General features: G+C 45.2%; 1 protein-coding gene across 1 annotated transcript in view; it reads right to left on the reverse strand.

The window, feature by feature from the left end:
* Atp1a1 (ATPase Na+/K+ transporting subunit alpha 1) overlaps positions 1 to 23,127 on the reverse strand; it is a 28,699-nt gene that overhangs the window by 4,758 nt on the left and 814 nt on the right. Inside the window, exons 2-16 of the mRNA XM_045137921.1 lie at positions 13,627 to 13,737; positions 12,725 to 12,784; positions 10,481 to 10,684; positions 9,875 to 9,988; positions 9,452 to 9,586; positions 9,217 to 9,334; positions 8,334 to 8,602; positions 7,618 to 7,816; positions 7,227 to 7,336; positions 5,355 to 5,489; positions 4,691 to 4,883; positions 3,050 to 3,225; positions 1,654 to 1,790; positions 652 to 802; positions 26 to 194 (exon numbers count right to left, since the gene is read on the reverse strand). Coding sequence (XP_044993856.1) covers positions 26 to 194; positions 652 to 802; positions 1,654 to 1,790; positions 3,050 to 3,225; positions 4,691 to 4,883; positions 5,355 to 5,489; positions 7,227 to 7,336; positions 7,618 to 7,816; positions 8,334 to 8,602; positions 9,217 to 9,334; positions 9,452 to 9,586; positions 9,875 to 9,988; positions 10,481 to 10,684; positions 12,725 to 12,784; positions 13,627 to 13,737 — 2,281 coding nt within the window. The remainder of the gene's footprint in view (positions 1 to 25; positions 195 to 651; positions 803 to 1,653; positions 1,791 to 3,049; positions 3,226 to 4,690; positions 4,884 to 5,354; positions 5,490 to 7,226; positions 7,337 to 7,617; positions 7,817 to 8,333; positions 8,603 to 9,216; positions 9,335 to 9,451; positions 9,587 to 9,874; positions 9,989 to 10,480; positions 10,685 to 12,724; positions 12,785 to 13,626; positions 13,738 to 23,127) is intronic.

The raw sequence follows: 23,127 nt of genomic DNA on the forward strand, positions 1-23,127 counted from the left end.
GGGTGAACATTCAAAGTGCTCTCACCTTCCTCTACTCCAGTCACAATTGAAGCAAAATTGTCATCCAGAAGAATCATGTCAGCAGCTTGCTTAGACACATCTGAGCCAGCAATCCCCATAGCAACCCCAATGTCTGCTTTCTTTAAAGCTGGAGAGTCATTGACACCATCACCAGTGACAGCCACAATAGCACCCTACCCAGAAACAGAAAGAAGATAAGGTTAATAAAGCCCGTTTCATGTGAAATGGCATTAATGGAGATGTGTGGCTCCAGGCAGCACATCATGCTCTCTTCTCACCGTCTCAACTCACGACTCACATAGACTCCCACCCACGTGACAGAAGGAAGCTCCTACAAGAAACATCTTCCATATAACCAAGGCTACTAGAAGGAATGTCCTTGGCAAGTGGCATTCTGGGAAATTCCAGTTCTATGCGAACAGCGCTAGTCTTTTCAAGTAGGGAGCGTCTCCTGGCCATCCTTACCTCCCCTGTAGATATCACATTCTGGGCCAGTGTCACATGCTCCTATTGCTACTGAATGGCCAAGTCAAGCTCCTGTGCCTGGAGCTTCCCACCACTTGGACACAGGGAGCCTGCTCCCACACCGGAACCAGGCTGCCAACGTGCCTGGCCCTGTGGCTCACTGACCTGCCTCTGGCAGCCCTCCACGATGATAAGCTTCTGCTGAGGGGAAGTCCTGGCAAACACAATCTCCGTGTGGTACCGCAAAATGTCATCCAGCTCCTCGGAGGTCATGTCCTTCAGGTCACTACCGTGAACAACACAGGCCTTGGCATCTCTAGAATTAGGGCCAAGAAAGTAACAGAGGTTACCAATCCTGCACCATCGTGACACCTGCCCATCACTTCATACACAGAACCAAGAACGAAGCGACTTCTCCATCATCTTGCAAGAGCTACTCTCTGTTCAATACTTTATAAGTCACAGAACACTTGCAAACAGACTATCTCATTCACGCTCGTAGCCACCTTCAGGAGCCTTGCCTATCTCCTTCTTTTCCCCCGCTTGACCAGGTAGACTGAGATAATGGGACCAAGTTTTAAAAACTGGCAGAGTAGCTAGCTGGGTGTGGTGGCACATGCCTTTAATTCCAGCACTCGGGAGGCAGAGGTAGGAGGACTGCTGTGAGTTCAAGGCCACCCTGAGGCTACATAGTGAATTCCAGGTCAGCCTGAGCTACAGCGAGATCCTACCTCAAAAAACCAAAGGCCCAACTCTTTCCTAGATCCAAAACAGACTGAGAAGGCCTTCCACACCAACAACATATAACTCCTTTGTTTCTATTATCTATTGTACTTAATGTCACTTTAATGCTTTTGATCAGAACTATCTAAGCAATCATTCCTTCCTCACCGTAGTGTGGGTCTGGACATGTTAACTGACTAGACACCAAAGTTCTGAGGTTAACAGCCTTCAATCAGAAGCAGGACTTTTCCGTTCTGAAGGATGGAAGCTGCACCCCCACTTTCCCGTCCTGGCAACAAGCCCTTCCAAGGGCAAGTGCAAGGCGCTGACATGGCAGCTCTCTCTCTCTCTACCCTTGCCAGGACAAGGCTGCTTTCCCGTGGCGCGGTGCATTTCCCACTCACAGAAAGCCAAGCAACAATGACTTGAGCTTCCCTGACTTACCTGGGATTCACCTGGTTCACTGGGATGTTGAGGCGAGCAGCAATGTCTTCTACAGTCTCATTGCCCTCTGAGATGATGCCTACACCTTTGGCAATGGCTTTGGCTGTGATGGGATGGTCTCCTGTCACCATGATGACCTGTAACATGAAAGTGTTACTGAAGTTGCCAAGATAATTGCTTTGAAAAATAAGTAGGCAAAAAAGTATTAAAGATACTTCAGCTTATAGTTCCAAGAGACAGAATACAAATATAAAGCTAGTAAGCATCCACTTGCCAAAAACAGTGTTACAGAAAGAAAGACCTCAGGATCAAGATGTTCTCTTGCGCATGATTATACTACACTGCATACATATATCTTTCATAGATGCACTAATCACCTCAAGTTGAATATAACTAGCAAAAATATAAAAACTTGATGCTTCTGGAACTGTTGACTGCCACGTATTGCTGGTCAGCCTCTCTCAGTAGCCCCGATTTGAGGAGAGCAGTAGGCAACAAAAATCCAAAATCATTGCTAGTTTTAATACTCAGAAATACATATTTTAAAACAAAAAGTACTGGGAGAGCAATTTCTACCAAACGTTTCAAGGCAGTACTACATATCAGAATTTGAAAGGGGGGAGGGGCTGGAGAGATGGCTCAGTGGTTAAGGCATTTGCCTGCAAAGACCCAGGTTTGACTGCCCAGTACCCACATAAAGCCAGATGCATAAAGTGGCTCATGCATCTGGAGTTTGTTTGCAGTGGCTAGAGGCCCTGGTACGCCCATTCCCTCTCTCTCTGTGTTTGCAAAGTAAATAAAAATATTTAAAAAAACAGGATGATAAGGAAGGAAGAACCCAGCAACAGGCTACTATCGGGATCTGAACATTCAGCTCGAGTGCACCAGTCACTGAACAGTTACGAAAACAGGAGAGATGCCATGCACTGCACTTGCATGTTTATTTATTCATTTTGTTCTTGTTCATTTTATTTATTTATTTCAGAGTGACAGACACAGGCAGAAAGAGGCAGAGAGAGAATGGGCACACCAAGGCTTCGACCCACTGCAAACGAACTCCAGATGCGTAAGCCCCCTTGTGCATCTGGCTAACGTGGGTCCTGGGGAATTGAGCCTCGAACCAGGGTTTTTAGGCTTCATAGGCAAGCACTTAACCACTATGCCATCTCTCCAGCCCTTGTTTATTTTTGAAGCAGGGTCTCACGTTAGCCCTGGCTGACCTGTACCTCACTCTGTAGCCCAGGTTACACCATGCCCAGTTCATTCCCAAGTTTAACATATGCATCTTTTACACTTTTTGCTTCATTGGCATTTCTTTTATTTAAAAGCAGGAATTTCCCCTTAATCTCCCATTGTCCTTTACAACACCCAAGCCAAGGAGGCACGTGGACAGTACCTTAATTCCAGCGCTTCGACATTTGCCCACAGCATCAGGGACAGCAGCCCGTGGAGGGTCAATCATGGAGATGAGCCCCACAAAGCAGAGGTTATCCACAGGGAAATTCACTTCATCAGTGTCAAACTGAAAGCCCTCAGGAAACTGTTCATCTGGCAGAAGAAGGTGGCAGAAACCTGCAAGGAGCACAGGAAGCCCATCAAGCTCTCCCGGGAAGGACACCGGAGCCTGTTGTCCATCACAAGGACATGATGACCTTCTGCCCATGCCTGGTGGGAGGACTCCAGAATTTTTTTTTTTTTTTTTTTTGTTAACATCTGGGAACAACAGAGCCATGGAAAGGGAAATGAAGAACAGAACCCATTAACAGGCATTACACCAAGGAATAGCAATGGTCAATGTGCTGAAAACTGATCAGTCTGTAACTTTAATACCAACACATCAGGTTGTTGTTCACAGATGGTGAGCTATTTAGGTTTAGCAAACTATGCAAAATAATCACCTGACTCACTAACCTCTCTGGAAAAGCTGGGGCTATGTCTCTGTCCACTTGTTCAAATGTGACTGAGCACCAAGGTGGGCATTCGTATTATCTGCCTACTTTGAGGATGAGTGCAGACCAGATGTTCTACCAAAGGGTTTATCATCTACTATTATCATTACAAGATTCAAGATATTCAATGCTTTGTGAGGGTTACAGTGTCTATAGAGTGGGAGATGAGATGCTGTATGGACTCAAGACAGAGATGCTCCCTCAGCTGGGCAGGTGAGACAGATACTACCTGCAGGTCAGAGGCTGGAGTTATCTTAAGATAAGCAGAAGGGGCGAATCAAATGATGGATTTGCATCTGTCAGTCCACAAAATACCATAAATGCCATTCACTGAAATATGTTAGACAGTGGGTAAATTGAACTAGCCTCAGTGGCTGTCAGGTTATTAGACAGAAGCATCCTAGCTTCTGGTTTGCTGCCAGTTTAATATGAACTGAGTGGTAAGGCCTCATGGACAAGTCAAGTACAGTAAGAATTCATTAGTTTTAATTAAGCATAGGTAAAATAATAAAGCTCCTCTTTAAAAAAAAAATTATTTATTTATTTATTTGAGAACGACAGACACAGAGAGAAAGACAGATGGAGGGAGAGAGAGAGAATGGGCGCGCCAGGGCTTTCAGCCTCTGCAAACGAACTCCAGACGCGTGCGCCCCCTTGTGCACCTGGCTAACGTGGGACCTGGGGAACCGAGCCTCGAACCAGGGTCCTTAGGCTTCACAGGCAAGCGCTTAACCGCTAAGCCATCTCTACAGCCCATAAAGCTCCTTTTTGCTCTCTCTCTCTCTGTTTTGAAAAAAAACAGAAATGACCAGCATGTGGCCACAGTTCTAAGTCCAGTTCAGAAGTTTTGAAAAAAAACAGAACTGACCATCATGTGGCCACAGTTCTAAGTCCAGTTCAGAAGTATATCAGTAAGACTGTTTCCCAGAGCCCAATATTCCAATCATTTTCTAGCACTGTTTTAAACAACAGGAAGGAAATAAGCAGATAGCCCTGCAAAGCGCTACAGGAGGAACCCGGAAGCTAAGGTCACCATAATTGACTGTAGCTGTCTATGGCAGAGCAGTGCCCAGCTGCTGGCAGCATACCTAGCACACGCTCGCCGAGGCCTCCGAGCTCCAGGTAGGCATTCTGAAAGGCGTCTTTCAGCTCGTCATCCAGGGGCTGCTCCTTGCCATGGAGGAGTATAGAGCTGCAACGGTCTAGAATCCTTTCTGGAGCGCCCTTCATCACCAGCAGGTGTCGAGACTCATTTGTATTCAGGTTCTTGTGAATGGACAGCTGTGAACAGCATTCACATGGAAACGTTGGTTGGCCTCATGTACAAGTTCCTAACATTTGTAATAAAATAAGAGCTTGCCTTTCTGAACCCTGAAGTATCTCACAGCTGGTGGTATACACTGAATGCTACAGAAGAAAAAATAGGCACTAGACTGTATTCATAAGTTTGCCTGTAAGCACTCAGTCTTATGTACACGTGTTCACATGGAAAACCCTCCTGAAGAGAGCAGTGGAGCCAAGGGGTTGGTACACACTTGTGTACATGCACCCTTCCTTCTCCCCCCAACCCCAAACTGTGTATGCAAAAGGTCCCGACAACATCCTGGGACAAGTTCCTGTTTATCTTACTGACATTTAAATAAATGGACACTTTCTGTATGTAGTTTAAAGTTAAACCTTATAAAACCAAGTGGAGAGAATTTATTCTAGCTCATCTTCTTCAGTGCTCCTACCCACTGCAGGATGTCCCACCTGGTACTTGTTGGTGGAGTTGAAGGGAATCTCCACAATCTTGGTATATCTCTCCCTCATCTCCTTCACAGATCCACAGCAGACCTCGATACACTTCAAGAGTGCAGACTCAGAGGCATCTCCTGCAACTGCCCTCTGGGGACAGAGACACCATTTATTAAAGACCTGAAAAGGCCTTCACACAGGCACTATTGAGAAACAGGAAAAATAACTCTGGGTATACTCCAATCTTATCAATGGTGGGAGGCCACAGGCAACGAGAGGCTCATTATTGGGAGTGACGGGCCCAGACTACTGCTATTCACAGTGCCTTAGACTCAACTCCAGCTCCCTTCCTTTCCCAACTCAGCTTCTGGTGAAAGGGTTCCTAAAGTGCCACTTATCCTACATATTCCCTCCCAACCTGGTTCTACCTTCCCCTGCCCACTGAGAAGTCTCAAAGTCAATAAATACTATTCCCAACTGAACATTCTGGTTATGAATCTCAAAGACGAAACAAGAATGTAAATATTTTTAGTGCTCATTCAGTGCTGTAGAATTTAAAAAGTGGTTTAGGTTTCAGAACGAGGCACAAGCTATGTTAAGTAAAGGACTCTATGTTCTAAGCATAATTTAACTGTGCAAAATTACCTGTGCTTGAAGTGTATGTGCTGAGTGAAAGCTGTTCTCAGCTGGCAGCATTATAGTCAGCCAGCTATTCAGCTATTGTTTCCATCAGGAAATATGTATGCATGCTTTATGTGATACACGTACTTAGGATGACACACATATGTTGTGACTATCTAAAGACATTTCCAGTTGTAAATAACTTTCATACAGGTACACATTTTATAACTTTGCACCCAGATGGGCAGCAGTCCTGTATAAGAAGGTGGCTGTTTGGTAGGAATCACCTTTAAGAGAAACCAACTAGTATCTTGGTGTGGGGAAGGGGTGGAGTCACGCTACTGACACGTTCAACTCCCTGAATACTTTGAATCCATCACTTGCTAATCCTTTCTGAGTTTTTCAGTCAGGAAAGACTTGAGGCTTGTGGTTCCCAAGACTTGAAATCTAGAAAATTTCCACTTTGAGGTATGGCACAACATGAAGTAGTTTTACCCCCAAGAGCAACAACATCACCAGCACCAACCAAGTGCCAAGTGAGCTGTCTTCAAACACACAAGCCCATGTTCACAACAGAGGCCGTGCCATCTAAGTCATACTGGCTCTGTCTAGAGAGCTACCGTGGCAGCCAGTGCCACAGGACACTCGGGGCCTGGCGGAGCTCTTCGTCCACCACGGGTCCTCAAACTCACATCCTGGGAATGCACGGTCACTTGAGCAGAACAGCTAAATCCCAGCATGTCAAACCGCACAAGTGCTCCTTGGGCTGAGATTACGTGCCTTGATCTTATTTTTACATCATTAGTAAACAAGCTAAGAACAAATGATAAGATAAATAGCTATGCTATTTTAAGAACATAAATGGCTTAAGGGATTTACTGAAATCTAGTGTGTCCTAATATGTGAATATAATTAGTCACGAAAGCAGCCCTCACTGTCCACTTAGTGTGAACAGGAATAAGTTTCTCACCGGACAAGAAAAACTGTCTTTCCCCTTTCCTCCATCCCATGAATCTCATTTTAACATTATCTTCCTTTTTTAACAAACCAATACAGACTATGGACAGCAAAAGTATTTCAGAGCTATTAGGGAACATGATGAGCACTACAGGGTCAAGCGTCACACCACCAGCCAGCATTCTGCAAAGAAATTATCATTCACTCCAGAGACAGGCAAGGTGCTATTTAAATGAAATGACAGTTCTTGTGTAGTGAAACCCCTTCCCCGCAAAGCGTCCTTACAGCCACCACACTCCTGGGGCATACCTTTAAAATAGGTAGGTTTTCCTGGTTAGCCTGAAACACGGCCCTGTTACAAAGACCTGCAATTCTGGACAGAGCGAGCCAAGTGGCTGAAGTCTTGTCAAAGGAGACACCTGACAGAGGCAAGAAAACATGACAAGAAACTGACTAAGTTTAAATGCTTTGTCATATGCTTGGTTCTCCTACTGAGTATGCCCTATAGAAAGAAATCTTAGCTTCTGAAGTAATAAAACAGTAGGTTTCAGTCATTTTTTAGTCACATAAGCAGGGCAAACTATTTTTCCTACTGACACACAGAAGGAAAAGTATCTACCCAACGATAAGCATGAGCTTCGTGACAACAGCGCCAGCGATGGGAGCAGGTGCTACAGCCTGAGGCAGGCCCTACCCTTACCGCTCTGGTTCTCTGTCGTATCAGCTTCGTGGATTTGATTATCAAACCACATGTGGGCCACTGTCATCCGGTTCTGAGTTAGAGTTCCAGTTTTATCTGAGCAGATGGTAGATGTGGACCCCAAGGTCTCCACAGCTTCTAAGTTCTTCACCAGGCAGTTCTTCCTTGCCATGCGCTTGGCAGTAAGTGTTAGGCAGACCTACAAAGATGGTGGGCACAATGTGACTTCACTGAACTAGGTTGGAATTCTATAAACAACTGCTCCATCCCCACATGAAAGAAATCTGGCTAAAGTTAAGATTTCTCCGAAATTTCCCAAAGTTATAATGTTAACATATGTGGGTTCCCCACCCACTACAAGCAATATATATAGTAATGGCTAGAATTTATCAATTTTTATTTCCTAGACTACTCATCTCAGTTCCCCACCACTGACCCCTATGTTTTTGGTTTTGGGTCCTTCATGTGGATCATGTGATCATTTTTTTTTTTTTTTCCCAAGCATGTTTTAGAGTTTCTGAGTAAGAAAATAGAAGCTGAGCTTTTCTTATCATCAGGGCTTACCATGTGATGTGGTACTGAAGGAAATCTGTACAAGCCTAAGTGAAGCAGTAAGATATAAGCCAGAAGTTCTTTAGAAGAAGCCAGTGATGAGTCTTACATCCATGCACACTGATCTAAGTGATGGTGACCACTGCCATCCCCAAGTCTCTTACCGTGACAGTGGCCAGTAAACCTTCTGGCACGTTGGCGACAATGATGCCGATAAGGAAGATGACAGCTTCCAGCCAGGTATACTCAAGGATCAGTGAAAGAATGAAGAAAGAAACACCCAAAAACACAGCTACACCTGTGATGAGCTGGATAAAATGTTCAATTTCTGCAGCAATGGGTGTCTGGCCTCCCTCAAGCCCGGACGCGAGTGTGGCAATTCTTCCCATCACAGTGCGATCCCCAGTGTACACAACAATGCCTCGTGCAGTGCCTTGAGAAAGGGGAGAGGAGATTGTACCCAGTGGTATCACATCTACACAATGAGCAGTTAAAGCTTGAGTTCAAAATGGGACAAAACAATGCTGGGCATGGTGGCGCACACCTTTAATCACAGCACTCGGGAGGCAGAGGTAGGAGGATCACCATGAGCTTGAGGCCACCCTGGGCCAGAGTTTAAGACCCTACCTCAAAAACCAAGGGAAAAAAAACAAAACAAAAAAAAAAAACAAAAAAAAAAACACCAAGGGCAAAACACACACATTTAAAATTCCAGTCCTTTATAAAGGAGTAGCTCTTTCGTCAAACTTGCTATTTGTTTTAAAGAATAAAGACTTTGGTGCAGGGATTCTATTTACGAATGACAGCAGCTCCCATGCATCCACACTGGCTTGGTACTGGGAACACAAGAATGGAGTGGGTAGAGGCAAGAGGAAATACAGCCACAGGGCTTCCCTGCCAACAGGTGTACCATCTCTGCTTCATATTGACAGAAGTTGTGGGAAATGGAGCCAAAAAAGTGAGAAAACCTGTGGCTATGGTCCCACACCCACATCCCAGCTAATGCCCGTCATAAATACATCCTTCAAGTGCCTTCAAGTGGTTTACCTTCAACACAGTTGGTTGAAAAAAAGGCAATGTTCCTCGTCTCCAGGGGGTTCTCATTTGTGAAATCTGGAGACCTTGTTTGGGGTTCCGACTCACCAGTGAGCGAGGAGTTATCCACCTGTATGTGGGGAAAACAAGACAGATTCCATGACTACCCCAGCCTCATTATGGGGCACGGTGCTCCCCATTTCACCCTGTCCTCCCGCAGAGCTGGCTGGTCTGATGGAAAGCCCACCTTGCAGCCATTCGCAGATATAATTCTCAGGTCGGCAGGGATTCGGTCTCCTCCTTTCACCTCTACTAGATCCCCAACCACGACTTCTTCTGCATTTATGCTCATTTTCTCCCCATTTCGAATCACAAGGGCTTGCTTTATAAAGGAGAGAGTTGACACTGTTACAAGGGTAATGTTCAGAACGAGACAACCAAGTTATCAATGCTTTTATTCCTAGTCACCTGACTACAAGACACAGATTTTATTATTCATCTTTTGACTGACTTTCACAACAGCTTGCCCAGCCATGACCTATTCTTCTTGGACTGTGCTATTTGTTTAGACGGTATCACTTAGTACTTGGAAAATGTTAACTTCACATTAACGTTATATTTTAGGGGCTGGCTGTCAATCACCAGAAGTAGAAGGATAAAGCAACGGTACCTGAGGGACCATGTTTTTGAAGGATTCCATGATCTTTGAACTTTTAGCTTCTTGATAGTAGGAGAAGCAGCCAGTTATTATGACGACAGCTGACAGCACCACGCCGAGGTACAGCTGGAAGGGAACACACACGTTAGGCTCGTGCTCGTACAAGAGCAGGAGGAACACTCAGGCACTTCTGACTGAATTAAAAAACAACAACAAAAGTCTATTTAGTGAAGAGATCCTGGCTTCACAGAGTCTTCCTCTTCTAGAGTCTGTATGCAGGAGGGTCAGAAATAGAGTCAGTTACAGACCCACGTCACAACCCTGGGGATGTCTTTGGAAATATTCTAGATGAATCTGTCTCCTGCTCTGTTGCACCATGCATAGGTAGCAGCCAGACCTGGGCCAGGATCACAGAAGAGCTGCTAGTGCACAGTAGCCACCAGTGTGCAGTGGGGGACATCTGTAGCACCCAGATTTGGGGTGTAGGGGTAAATGTGAGGAGAAGACTGTGCTCAGTGTCCCCCAGTGCTCAAATCACCAAACAACTAGGCAACTGAGACTCAGTGGGAGGCAGGACAGAGAGGCTCATGCCTGTGAACTCACACTTGCACAACTCACATTATCATTCTGAGGTTCCTCTTCTGTGGCCGCCTGGATGCCATAGGCCAAGAAACAAAGAATGGCCCCAATCCACAGTAACATGGAGAACCCCCCAAACAGCTGCCGACAAAATTTGACCCACTCAGGAGTGGTAGGGGGAGGCGTGAGGGCGTTGGGGCCGTCCCGGGCCAGGATCTCAGCTGCCCGAGCAGTGGTTAAGCCCTGAGGAGAGGAGAGCGGGAGTCAGACACCACCAGGCTTTCTTTCCGCGACAGGAAGCGGCACTGAGGGATTTAGGAATGGAACACCACCTAAGCTGCAAAGCCAGGAGGATGATTTCCCACAGGGTGCAAACAGCCTACATTTCTCGAGGACACAGTAACACTCCAAGACCCCAATTAAAACTCTCTTTAAAATGATATGTGGGCAAATTTGAATCCAGCTGGGCATTTTTTAAAGATGTGAATCAAGGGACTCATGCCAAATTACATTTTCGCCAAATTAATTGATTAATCTTGCATATTTTGAGCTTTTAGTTTTCTGTGTATTAATTTTGTTAGGGAAGGGAAAACCCCTACAAACAAGAAAGGAGGAAAAGTTTTCTGCAGGAATCCGAGCTTTCCCTGGGTTAAGAGCCATGTTTTCAATACAGAGCTCTATTCTCGGGGTGGCAGCGGCAACACGGAGCTGGCAGGGAAGGGCTCAGAGGCAGGCCTATTTCAGCGGACCGCCAGGAGACCTGTCTGCTTCACAGTGCTCACTGGCAAGGGCTGCCACACAGAAACCCTGCCTGTCCTGACGGGCCTTCGCGGAGACTACTCGTGGACACATGACTCCATGTTAACGGGAATGATTACTTTTGGGTCAGCAGAACACTACCTACAAAAAGAGACACATTTTTACCTAAAGTGTCTGTCCACATGTATTTTGTGCTCATGTCTTTAACATTGGAGTTAACTATGGAATGTGGGCAAAGCAACAAGAAGAAAAACAAGGAATGACTGAGAACCCTCCTCTGCCTCAAGTCTCTGCTGGATTATCCTTTGACAAGCTGATAAAACATGGATCTGATGCTTGAGCCCCATATATAAGCCAGACACTGGATTTGGGCCTTTCATTAACCTGCTTAACTTTAGGATAGTCGTTTGTAAGCTATTATCTCCATTTTTCAAATAAGGGAATAGACTCACAGCATGAGAGTTAGTGGACTTAGGTCTCAGACAGCCCATATAAAGACTCTAATATGAACGGGACAGAATGACTGCAGGGCTGACATGGCTTGGCCCCCAGTGAGCAGCAGAGCCAGGCCTTTCTGTGAGGCCAGAGGGAGATGTTCTGGGGACCCTGAGTGCTCTACTGAAGAAGTACACCCAGAATTGGGATGGTGATGGTCCACAAACAGCAAAAACCAGCTTACCTCAGACTACTGTTCAGAGTCTTGGTAGAAACTTTAGCATCCAAATCCTTATTTAAGTAACAAGGATGCAGAATGAACAGACAGACAGAATGACAGACAGACAGACAGACAGACACACCCCATATAGTTTGTTTTCAAGGCAGAGTCTCACTCTGGCCCAGGCTGACTTCGCCCTCCCTGTGCAGTCCCAGGCTGGCTTCAAAGTCATAGCAATCTTCCTACCTCTGACTCCCAAGTGCTGGAATTAAAGGCGTGAACCAACACCCCCAGGAGAGAGACAGAGAATGAGAATGAATGATAATGGGTGCATCAGGGCCTCTAGCCCTTGAAAATGAACTCCAGACATGTACCACTTTGTGCATCTGGCTTAACATGGGTACTGGGATATCGAACTTCGGTCGTCAGCCTTTGTAGGCAAATGCCTTAGCTGCTGAGCCACCTCTCCAACCTTGGGAATGTATTTTTCATTGAAAGGTTTCTTTGAATTTTGTACGACATTACGTGAACTGTTAAAGGTTCAACAATGTGACTGTAACACAGCTCCACGCATGCAGAACGAAGGAAAGCCGTGTGATCAGGTGTGGGGCTGAGCCCGGGCGGGAGGCAGCTGGGAGCCTGGTGCTTCCACTCACTGGTTCTCACCACTGCGGAGCGAGGAAATGCCCGTCTGCTCACGGAGCCTCAGGGAAAGCGAAACAGCTCAGTGCACATCACAGGAGCAGATGCTCAGATGACAGCTGTCACTATACTACTCCTAGGGTCCCCAAGGTCATACTTGTGAGAGGGAATGAGATGGAGCAGGGAAACACAGCATTTTGCACAAATAGTTTCAAATGAGAACATACTCGGCTCAAGTCTGTTCCGTATTTGCGGTGAAGTTCATCAAGGCTAAGTTTATGGTCATCCTGAAGGGAAAAAAGAAAAAAGAATTAGAGCAATGTAGCATAAAACTGATTTTAAAAAAGGCCTTATTTCTCATTCCTATTAAGATCAATTTTTAAAATATATTTATTTATTTATTTGCAAGCACAGAGAGATAGAAGAGAGACAGACAATGGGTATGCCAGAGCCTTTAGACATTGCAAATGAACTCCAGATGCATATGCTACTTTGTGCATCTAGTTTTATGTGGGTCCTGGGGAATCAAACCCAGGCAGCCAGGCTTTGCAGGCAAGTGCCTTAACTGCTGAGCCATCTCTCCAGCTCAAGCTCAATGTTTTTGTTTTTTTTTAATTTACTTATTTGTGTGTGTGGAGGAGGGTCACATGTCACACATGTGTCACTCTGCTTTGCATGTGTTTTTACATGGTGCTGGGGAATCAAACCCAGGCTGACACGCTTTGCAGACAAGTGCTTTTAACCACTGAACCATTTCCATTTAGTAATTCCCAGTACTGCCCATTGGTTAAGCAGCCCATCAACAGCTGGCTCTCACCAGAGCTTCATTAGACCTGGCTAATGTTGGGTGACAGGGAACCACTATCACCAAAGGAACGTAGCAGCTTGTGGAGATCGGGAAGACCTTGTCTGCCCAGGTAGGCTTCAGATAGGGTAAGTGTGGAAACCTCCTTAGAACTAATTTTCAGCACCAACTCTACAAGTGGGTAATGACTACACAATGTTATGATCACTTTTAAAGGAAACTCTCTGGTGGATGGGCAGAGTGCAAGAGCATACACTCAAAGATGTAACATGCAATTAAACTTTAGGAAAAATTACAAAGAGCAACTTTCTTCCCAACACTTACCATAGAAACTTCCTTCTTGAGCTCATCCATATCCCTTTCTTTCTTAGCCTTTTTGCCCTTTTTGTTGCCATGCTCGGAAACAGCTGCAGGCTCATATTTGTCACGCCCGACCTATGGAACAGAAGGGGAGACTGTGAGCTCTGCACTCTGTGAGGTCCTACTGCATGCCACGTAAGCAAAGGACCAACTACTAATGTTGCCACCATCACTCAAGACAACCATCTCCACCCAAGGGCAGGAAGCAATGGGAATGTTATGACAGGCCTTGAATGGCCTTGCCAAGGCAAACTCTATCTGGAGCAAATGAGAACTGTGATGCCAAATTCCCTGTTCTGCGGCCTCCCCCCTCACCGACCACCTTTTTACATAAAAGCCTAGAGTTCAGTCTAGTCCCTAGGAGTTTACATGCTGAATTGACAGGCCTGAGTTCAAGGTTCTGGGCTCCACAGCACTGAGCTGAGGGAGTATCTTGGGGAAGTCACTAACTCAAATATCAATCTCGTCTTCTATCACATGGTGATGTCAACCTCATTTATTGTTGTTTGAGGATTAAAGGGCATATCTAAATGTTAATCACTTTTGAATTGCTATTAACTTCTTCCCATTGCAGACATTATATATTACTTAAACACCCTGAGTGTTCACATAGACACATCACTTCATCTTTCCAGACTAAAAAAAGTAGTTAGCTTAAAAGTTCCCCAAATTCTTTAAATGAGACAAAAAAAAAAAAAAAAAGTTCCCACCCCATTGTGCAGCCTGAAAATAAATCTCCAAGCTGAACGTCACTGGAAATGTTTTGACATCAGCAGGATGTGGGAAAGCATGTGCATTATCACAGCATAATTCACAGGACCCACCCACGCCTCCTGAAAATTGGAACAATTTTTAGAGAAAATGTTGATTCCATAGTTTAAATTTAGATTGGTCTACTCCCCCACTCTGTTTAAAGTGCCTGAGCTTAACTACATGAACCTGAACTTGATATTCTGTAATCAGTACACAGAGCAGAAGAGGTCCCTCACCCCAGGCCTTCCCCATGTGGCTCCTCCAAGTACAGCTCAGGGACAAGTAGGTTTTAGCAGTTTTCTCAAAATGGATGGTAAACGGTGCTATTATTCTCAGTCCATGGTTCTTCCTTGCTCTTTCCTAACTGCTACTCAAGCAACCCTTGTGAACTAGGGTGGCTGCATTATAATTTTATTGTGCCAAAACAAAAATAAAATTGTAATATATCTGTGATTTAGTCACAATAGAGTTGAAAGTAAAATACGATATTTACTTAAATTTGGAAGGTTCCAAGGAGAAAGCCTGCTCCAAATTAGTGGGTGCTGGAGACATGGATATCAGTTAAACTGCTCAAACTCCTGTGTTGTCGGCAGTGTGACTCCACGAATGACTTCTTCCTAGAGAGCATGATCCTTAAGGGCTCATCGCATCTGCTCAGAAGAGAGCAGGTCTAAAGATAGTTGGCGTTCTTGACGCTCGCTCTCCACAATTCTAAGTGCCTGTTTGAGTATGGCTCTGGCGCCAGAGTCAAAGTGGGGGAAAAAAAAATCAGGAATGAAAGGAAAGGACAGGGATTCTTGCACATAGGTAACTGGAAAGCACAATACTTACACTATCTTCCAGGCACTGACCAAGAGATCATTAAGACTTATGTGACAAGTTTGTAGACTTTCAAAATACAGCTTACAGGGCTGGAGGGATGGCTTAGCAGGTAAGGTGCTTGACTGCAAAACTAAAGGATCCAGGTTCAATTCTCCAGGTCCCACAAAAAGCCAGACACACAGGGTGGCACATGTGTCTAGAGTTTGTTTGCAGCATCTAAGGGCTCTAGTGCACCCATTCTATCTGCCTCTTTCTCTCTCAAATAAATAAAAATATTTTTTAAAAAATGCAGCATGCAGGCCAGGCATGGTGGCACACACCTTTGATCCCCACACTTGCGAGGCAGAGGTAGGAGGACTGCTGTAAGTTCAAGGCCACCCTGAGACTACATAGTGAATTCCAGGTCAGCCTGGACTACAGCAAGACTCTACAAAAAAATAAATAAATAAAATGGGGGGGTCTGATGAAACAGCTTCGTAGTTAAGGTGTTTGTCTGTGAAGCCTAAGGACCCACATAAGCCAGATGCACGAGGGGGCGCAAGTGTCTGGAGTTCATTTGCAGTGGCTAGAGGTCCTGGTGTGCCCATTCTTTCTCTCAAATAAATAAATATTTTTTAAGAAAACAATATATAGATCATACATACTGGCTCACTAATTTTTAAGCAAATTGAGTATCATTGAAATATACTTAAACCGGGTGTGGTGGCACATGCCTTTAATCCCAGCACTCGGGAGGCAGAGGTAGGAGGATTGCTGTGAGTTCAAGGCCACCCTGAGACGACATACTGAATTCCAGGTCAGCCTGAGCTAGAGCAAGACCCTACCTCGTAAAACAAAAAAAGAAAGATATATTTAAATGAGAACTGGAGTTACACTCTTGGGTGCTATGATTATTCTCAGACTTCTAATATTTTCCACTCCAAAAAAAGGAAGAGAAAAATGTTAATGCAACCATGCCTTGGACACAATCCAAAGTGTTATCCTTTATAAAATGTCTTGCTTGCAGCTAGCTTCACAGTTATCAATGGTAAGGTTAGTTAGGAATCTAGATATCTTATGAACATTCCCGTTTATTCATAAATTTATGAATATATTATGCCATAGGCATAATTTTAAATAGAATCATTTGTCAGGGACATGAAAGTATTAACATGTAAAATTGCTTTTTCTTCAAAATTATTTTTTTTAACTAGACAATGTCTATAAGAAATAGGCAACTTACATGATTCAGTTATTCCCTATAAGTAAAATAGCAATTTTTCATCTTTTTTTGAGGTAGGGTCTCAGTATAGCCCAGGCTGACCTGGACTTCACTATGTAGTCCCCAGCTGGCCTCGAACTCACACCGACCCTCCTACCTCAGTCTCCCAAGTGTTGGATTAAAGGCAGGTGCCACCATGCCTTTATATTACTATAACATAGTAATTTAATGAATATTAATTACTGTAATTTCAAAGCAGAAAAAAGTATATAGGTGGGTGGGAGTGAGACAGAGAATATAGTTAAAATCAAATTACAGCATTGTCTTTATTTCTTTTAAAAGCACTTGGGAAAAAAGATCATGCCAAGGGGAACGATGATAGGGTATTTTCTCAATGGGCTTCGACGTCCTGCCCACTTGTCTGGGCACTGGGCACGCAGCTCCCACTTCCTCAGCTGGAAACTCAGGTAGCTCCCCCAGCCCTATTCCCATGGCGAGCCCCTCAGCATCTCTGAGGAAAGAGGTGGGAGGTGGGAGTGCTCAACAGGCTACAGCAGCCTCAAAGGGGGGGGGGAGGGGGAGGGGGGAGGGAGACTCACAAAGTAAGCTGGGTTATGGGTTCTTTTTCTTTCCATTCTAATTTAAGAACTCGGAAGTTACAGCAGCAGGGCTTGCTCAACAGGACACAACTTAAGGCTGTGCCATCACTTCTCCCAGTGGTGACTCCATGGCCTCAGAAACTAACTCCGTCAGGACTCCACTATTTTTTCTGGGCAGAGAGGGCAAGAGAATTCTGGACAGGAGGAACCAACGTTCAGTCTGTAGCAAGGTTTCCTGATCCTCACAATGAGTGAATGAGAACTCCCCAGGACCTGGGAGAGCAGAATAGACTCTTTACTCTTCTTCAGTAATTAATCACTACCAGGGAAGGGCAGAGGACAGATGACAGCTGCAGAAATTTACCCAAAATAAGGGGTGTGTGCGCACATGCACACACATAGAGAGGACAGAGATTTAAGTAAGAAGCTTCCATCCCAGAAGAATGGACTTGAGATCTGCATAAGCTGCAGCCGTCATGAGCACCGCCCAGCATCCCTCATGGCACTCCGACAGGCCCCGCGGCAGGCAGGCCTCAACTGTGTGTCTTGGAACGGATGTTCTCACCGCCAGCACACGTCCTATGACCAGTAGAGAACGGGAATCCCCCCCCACCACCCCGTCTCTGAAATTCCTGTAGGAAATGCCTAAAGGGTACTTGGAAGCCTGAGATGCCCACGCCCCTTCACAGGTCTGCTAACTCCAGTCATTGTTCAGCGCAGCCACTACATGACCTACAACAGTCAGCAGTGTTTTCTTGCTCGTTGTCATTATTAACCTACAAGGAACATTCCAAAGGATGGTTGGTCAGATCTCAAAACACCTGTAGCAAAGCAAAAGCCTGCACTGGTTCCAAAATCTAAAACCAAACCTTTATTATTTTTAAATATATTCAATTTTTTATTTAAATTTGTTTGCAAGCAGAGATAAAGAGAACACAGAAAGAGAGAGAGAGAGAAAATGGGTACACCAAGGCCTCTAGCCAGTGTGAATAAACTCCAGATACATGTGTCACTAAGCATCTGGCTTTATGCAGGTACTGGGGAATCAAACCTGGGTCCTTTGGATTTGCAGGCAAGTATCTTAACAACTGAGCCATCTCTCCAGCTTATAAAATTAAGCTTTTGATTCACCAGAGAGGACAGCAATATGGCAAGGTAACTAACTGCACCAAATGTGGCCCAATATGCAACTGGAAAAAGGGTGGCGGAAGTGGCACCTCCAAAGTCAATCTTGGCCAGAACTCCAGCAACAGACTCATCAGAGGCCCTGCCTAACCTTGGGCTAAGGTTAACATAAAAAGCCACACACCCCCTTCCCCCCACCCCCACACAATTCTCCTGGGTGACCATCAAAGAGCACACTTAGTGTGTATGTAAAGGTTCCTGACAAACTGCTTTATGAACTTATTATGACAATCTGAGTCTAACATTACTGCCATTCCTTACTTCCTATGAAACAGTCCAACCTTTAAAGACATCATAAGGAAAATATCAGTCAATACAGAAATGATCTGGCCTTAATGCATTTCCAATTGCTCCTAAAACTAAGTGGTTTAGTTTGGGCAGAAGTTTTCTGAAGTATATACCCAGACCTAGGCTGGGGGCGGCAGGGACAGGGTAAAATGCCGTCACGGTGCTATGGCCGCTCAGCCTGTGGCGACAGTTCTCTAAGAGGAGCAACATTTCTCCAAGGAGGAGGTAGCTGAGCCCCACCCCATCCCCACTCATGCCTTGGCAATTCCTTCTCCCACTCCCCAAGACATGCATGCTGGGGACTGTACTCCAGCAAGGATAGAGGAAGGCCCCTCTGCACCCTCAGTGCAGTTTATGCACGTGGGCCTGCAGGGACAAAGGGAAAAGGCACAGCTCTAGCTGCTGGGTACCCTCACTGTTCCTCCACTGTAAGCACCCATGGAAATCCTTAGCATGCCTGCCAGTCCACATCTCCTGCAATGAATACATCCATGACCATTTGAAAATTAAAAAGTATAAACTGTGGAAAGCAAAGAATCAATGTGCTTTTGGTTTTTTGCCCCTTAAAAGTGTACTCTTGTTTTCCCACTTATTAAGAACAAATGAGAATAGCCCCTCCCTGTCAGATATTTTTCCCCATGGGACACTTTACCTACGTTAACTACCTAGAAGAGTTCAAACGCTCTGCTCACTCCTTAATGCCCTCCACTTGCTGTTCCTCTGCCCGTCACCTGACCCCCCCAGCCGCCATGCACCTCTAGTCACTGGTTTTGAGAGAATAGGTTAGTAACTGGCACAAGCACTCCAATAGCTCCTCAATGGGTTACCTGAAGCCTAGGCTAAGAAGCGAACCCACTATGGGCCAGAGTAAGTAATGGAGCTACCCAAGGTCTGAAGAGACACCACAGCAGCTGAGAGGGTAAAATAAACATGGTACCTTGGAAGCATGACATCAAGATACAAGAAAAACATAGCAGCTAAGCCCCCCCTCCAAAGTGCCCCAGGGCCCTGAATAACATCAGGATAACAGACTGGAAAGATAAACACCAAGGCCTGGGATCACAAAACCTTACACTGATTACCAAGCCCTCAAACAATAAAGGTCCCAAGATAAAGTCCAAGCCACCAACAATCAACTTTCCAGATCACCCATAGAGAACATGGGATTGCAGTTACTAAACAGGGTTTGAATCAAACCAGATAAGAGACAATGCCCAGCTAGATTTCATTGTAAAGTCACAAAGAACTGGGGAATGAGGTCTATTGGATAAAAATCCCTTGGCTTAGGACCCAAATGAAACCAAATCAGAGAGAAAGTAGAGGGTGGAGGACAGCCTTTTTCTCACTGACAGAACCTGTTATCCCAAATATCAAATAGAGAAGGTCTGTGGATTCCTGACAGATTTCAGCACAAGTAATAGTGAGTCATAAGCAAGGAACAGTCTCTCTGACTCTAGCCAAAGAATACACTTCCTTTCATACTCCCAATTCATAGCAATGTGCGAAAGTTCAGACCTGACTCGGTTACATATCCCTTTCCAAAAATATATAAATGAAGGAGTGTTTTCAAAAGGAGTTAGCTTTGAAAGGTCCCCTAACTTCACATTATCACTCTCTGGACACATTCACAGAACCGCTTAGAGCTGGACAGGCCTGGCAGGGCCAAGGAAACAGTATGCACAGTGTTCTGCTATCCAAACCCAGCCACTCTGATTGCCGTGAGCCCATCTGATCTGACAGTTGTTTCTTCTTCTGGCCTGCTGGCTGGCTGGGGCCATGGGCAGCTGGGAGGTGGCACAGCCAGGGTTCAGGCTACGAAAAGCTGACTGCACTTTATAAGACTTGAAAGTACAATTGGCCATGGGGAAAGTCCATTGGTTGAAAGTGCAAGTAGATGGAACCTTATGAGCTATTAGACTTGCTTGCTGGGTAGAAACAAGTCTTCTGTAGTATCAACAGACACTTTATCCTGGCCTTTCTTTGAGGAGCAGTTAATTGTATTTCCTATTTATTATTTCCCATCTTTAATACGTTCTCTAGCTTTGAGACGCTGAGGACTAACTGATGAAGAGCAGACTTGCTCACAGTTGCAATTACCTCACAAGCTCCAGCAGCAATACCCACTGCACACACCAGCACGGCACGGGCTCTGTAAGCAGCACAAGATTCCAGGAGGCCCAGAGGCAGACCAGAAACGCGCTTCGGGGCTTTCTGCCTACTTTTCTATGCATAGTCCTTCAATGCTATTTACTCAATACTATCTTTCTCTCATTCTTAAATTTAGCTATTCTTCACAGAACAGTCTAAGGTAAAGTTCACTTCTTTGTGCACTTGCTAAAACAAACCTCAGGCAACAGTTTTGAGGGTACTGGGCAGAACAGGATGACTGCCAAGTATATACTGCTTTAACTGAACCCACTTCTTATTCTTTTTTAAAAAATATTTTATTTACTAACTAGAGAGAGAGGGAGAAAGAGAGAATGGATGCTCCTGGGCCTCCAGCTGCCACGAATGAAGTCCAGATGAACGCACCACTTTCTGCATCTGGCTTACGTAGATCCTGAGTACTGCTAAGCCATCTCTCCAGCCCCCACCCCCCCTTTTTATTCTTAATGTGATTTTAAGCTTTAGCCCTCATCTGGATCACACCTTACTGGGTTTTCTAATGTGTAGTGTGTGGTTGTTTTCCATCTCCTCAGGTTAATGGTACAGCCTTCCCTTTCCTACTCTCTCTCCCACCCAAAGGTGAGTCACCATAGTGTTACAAACTTACCAACAGAACATTACAAATTAACAAACTGCAAGTTACCAAAAGAGGATACATCCTGACCAGGGAGTACAGAAAGAACCCCAGGCAGAGGGAAGCGATACAGTGACACCCTGGTGACTGACAGTCAAGCGGAGGCAGCCTCGCTCCCCTGCCCAAGCCCAGCAGCGCTGCCTCGGTCTAAGTGCTCTCCTTGCTCTGGCTAGGCTGGGCAGCCTTCCACAGGGAGGACTCTGCCTTGTAGGGTTTTGAGTCTAAAGTTCTAGCTTTACAGCAGCCGAAGGATACTTAGTCACACTTTCAAGTTGAACTCCAAAAGGGCAGCTGATAATGTTACCATACAAGCAGGATTTCTGCTGACACGTGTACCCCTTGTGCAACCTTCACCTGAACCCTTTCCCTACCCCTCTTTAAATCACTACTCATAGGCTGTCATTTATTTTCTAGGTAACTAAGTTAATCTTCAAACCAAACCCACAACTGCTGTGAAAAGGTTAGGGAGACCCTGCCTTCCCAAGTTTCTTATAAACTTTAGAAAGCCAAGTTTCTGCCATTTCCAAACAATCATGGTGTATGTGTACCTCTGGTGAACTAAACGGTTGACGGTGGTAGGCCCTGTTGAGGAATCACACAAAGTCACTAGCAAAAATGCCCAATAAAAAAAGGGGAGGGGGGAGTCCTATTTTATCCACGAATGATTCAGCAAGAGCTGTTCTTTCACTTTCTTAACAAATACTTGGGAACTAGACTTTTAAACATATGTAGAATCACCTGAAATCATCACTAAAATCTAAACCCTAAATAGCACTGAAAAAAAGGGGAGAAGAAATTAACAATGACCTTACAAATTAGCTGCCGGCAGGCTTCCAGGCTAACCAATTACCAGGAGGACTTTAGTCACCACTCCACCCACATTTTAATACCCATGTGGAAAAATCCCAACATTTTAGTATGAAATATTCTTCTGAACATTCTGACTATCACAAGTCACTGGGAAAGACACACACGCATGCACCCTACCATTCAATTTGTCGGAATGCTCTACACACTAAATACAACCAGAAAAGCATACCACCTGTGTGGACCATGACCTTGGTGTCCTAGTCACTGGTCACTTGGTTAGGCTCCATTAAACACCTGGGTTGAACCTCCACTAACTACCCAGGTGGGCTATTACTGTAAGGCACCTTGATAAAGACATAAAGCAGCTACCCGGGCTGGCTTACTAATGGCGTCTCACAAAGACCATGTCATGTGAAGGATAACTTTGGAGTTCTGCACACAAGGCAATGTTTATTAAGAAGTAAATCTATGCTTAGGTCTGACAGGCTGCGACAGGTTGTTTGGTGCCCATTCTGTCACTAGCCAACCCTTTGACCTTGAACAAGTTACTTCATCTTCCTAGGCCTTGCTCGGTCTCTACGGTCCCTAAAATCACTCATGTCTCCATTTGGAAGAGATTTTTTTTTTTTTGAAGGAAGAAGAGATAAAATTATAAGCTTTAAGGAATGGCTCAGAGTACGCATATCGGGAGGGTACAGGCACATGCCACCAACCTAGTTTCTATGGTGGGGGGCAGAGGCTCGGGCTCAGCGTTTTGCTCTGACGCAGGCCAAATTTTAAGCTTTCAGGAGATGTACTGTGGGCACTCCCACTGTCCCTGTTCTCCCAAGCCTCGCGCTTACCCCTTCAGTATCCATTTAGTCTCCAAAGAATGCACGCCTCCCCCAGCCCCCCGTCAGTCCACACCCAGGTGTCTTGGGACCTGCTAAGCGTCTCCGGAAGTGTCGGCCTGCAAAACAGGCCCCGGAGCCAAGCAAGTGCACCGTCACACCTGTATCCTCATGACC

The sequence above is a fragment of the Jaculus jaculus genome, chromosome 19 (genome assembly GCF_020740685.1).
Source record: "Jaculus jaculus isolate mJacJac1 chromosome 19, mJacJac1.mat.Y.cur, whole genome shotgun sequence".
NCBI lineage: Eukaryota > Metazoa > Chordata > Mammalia > Rodentia > Dipodidae > Jaculus > Jaculus jaculus.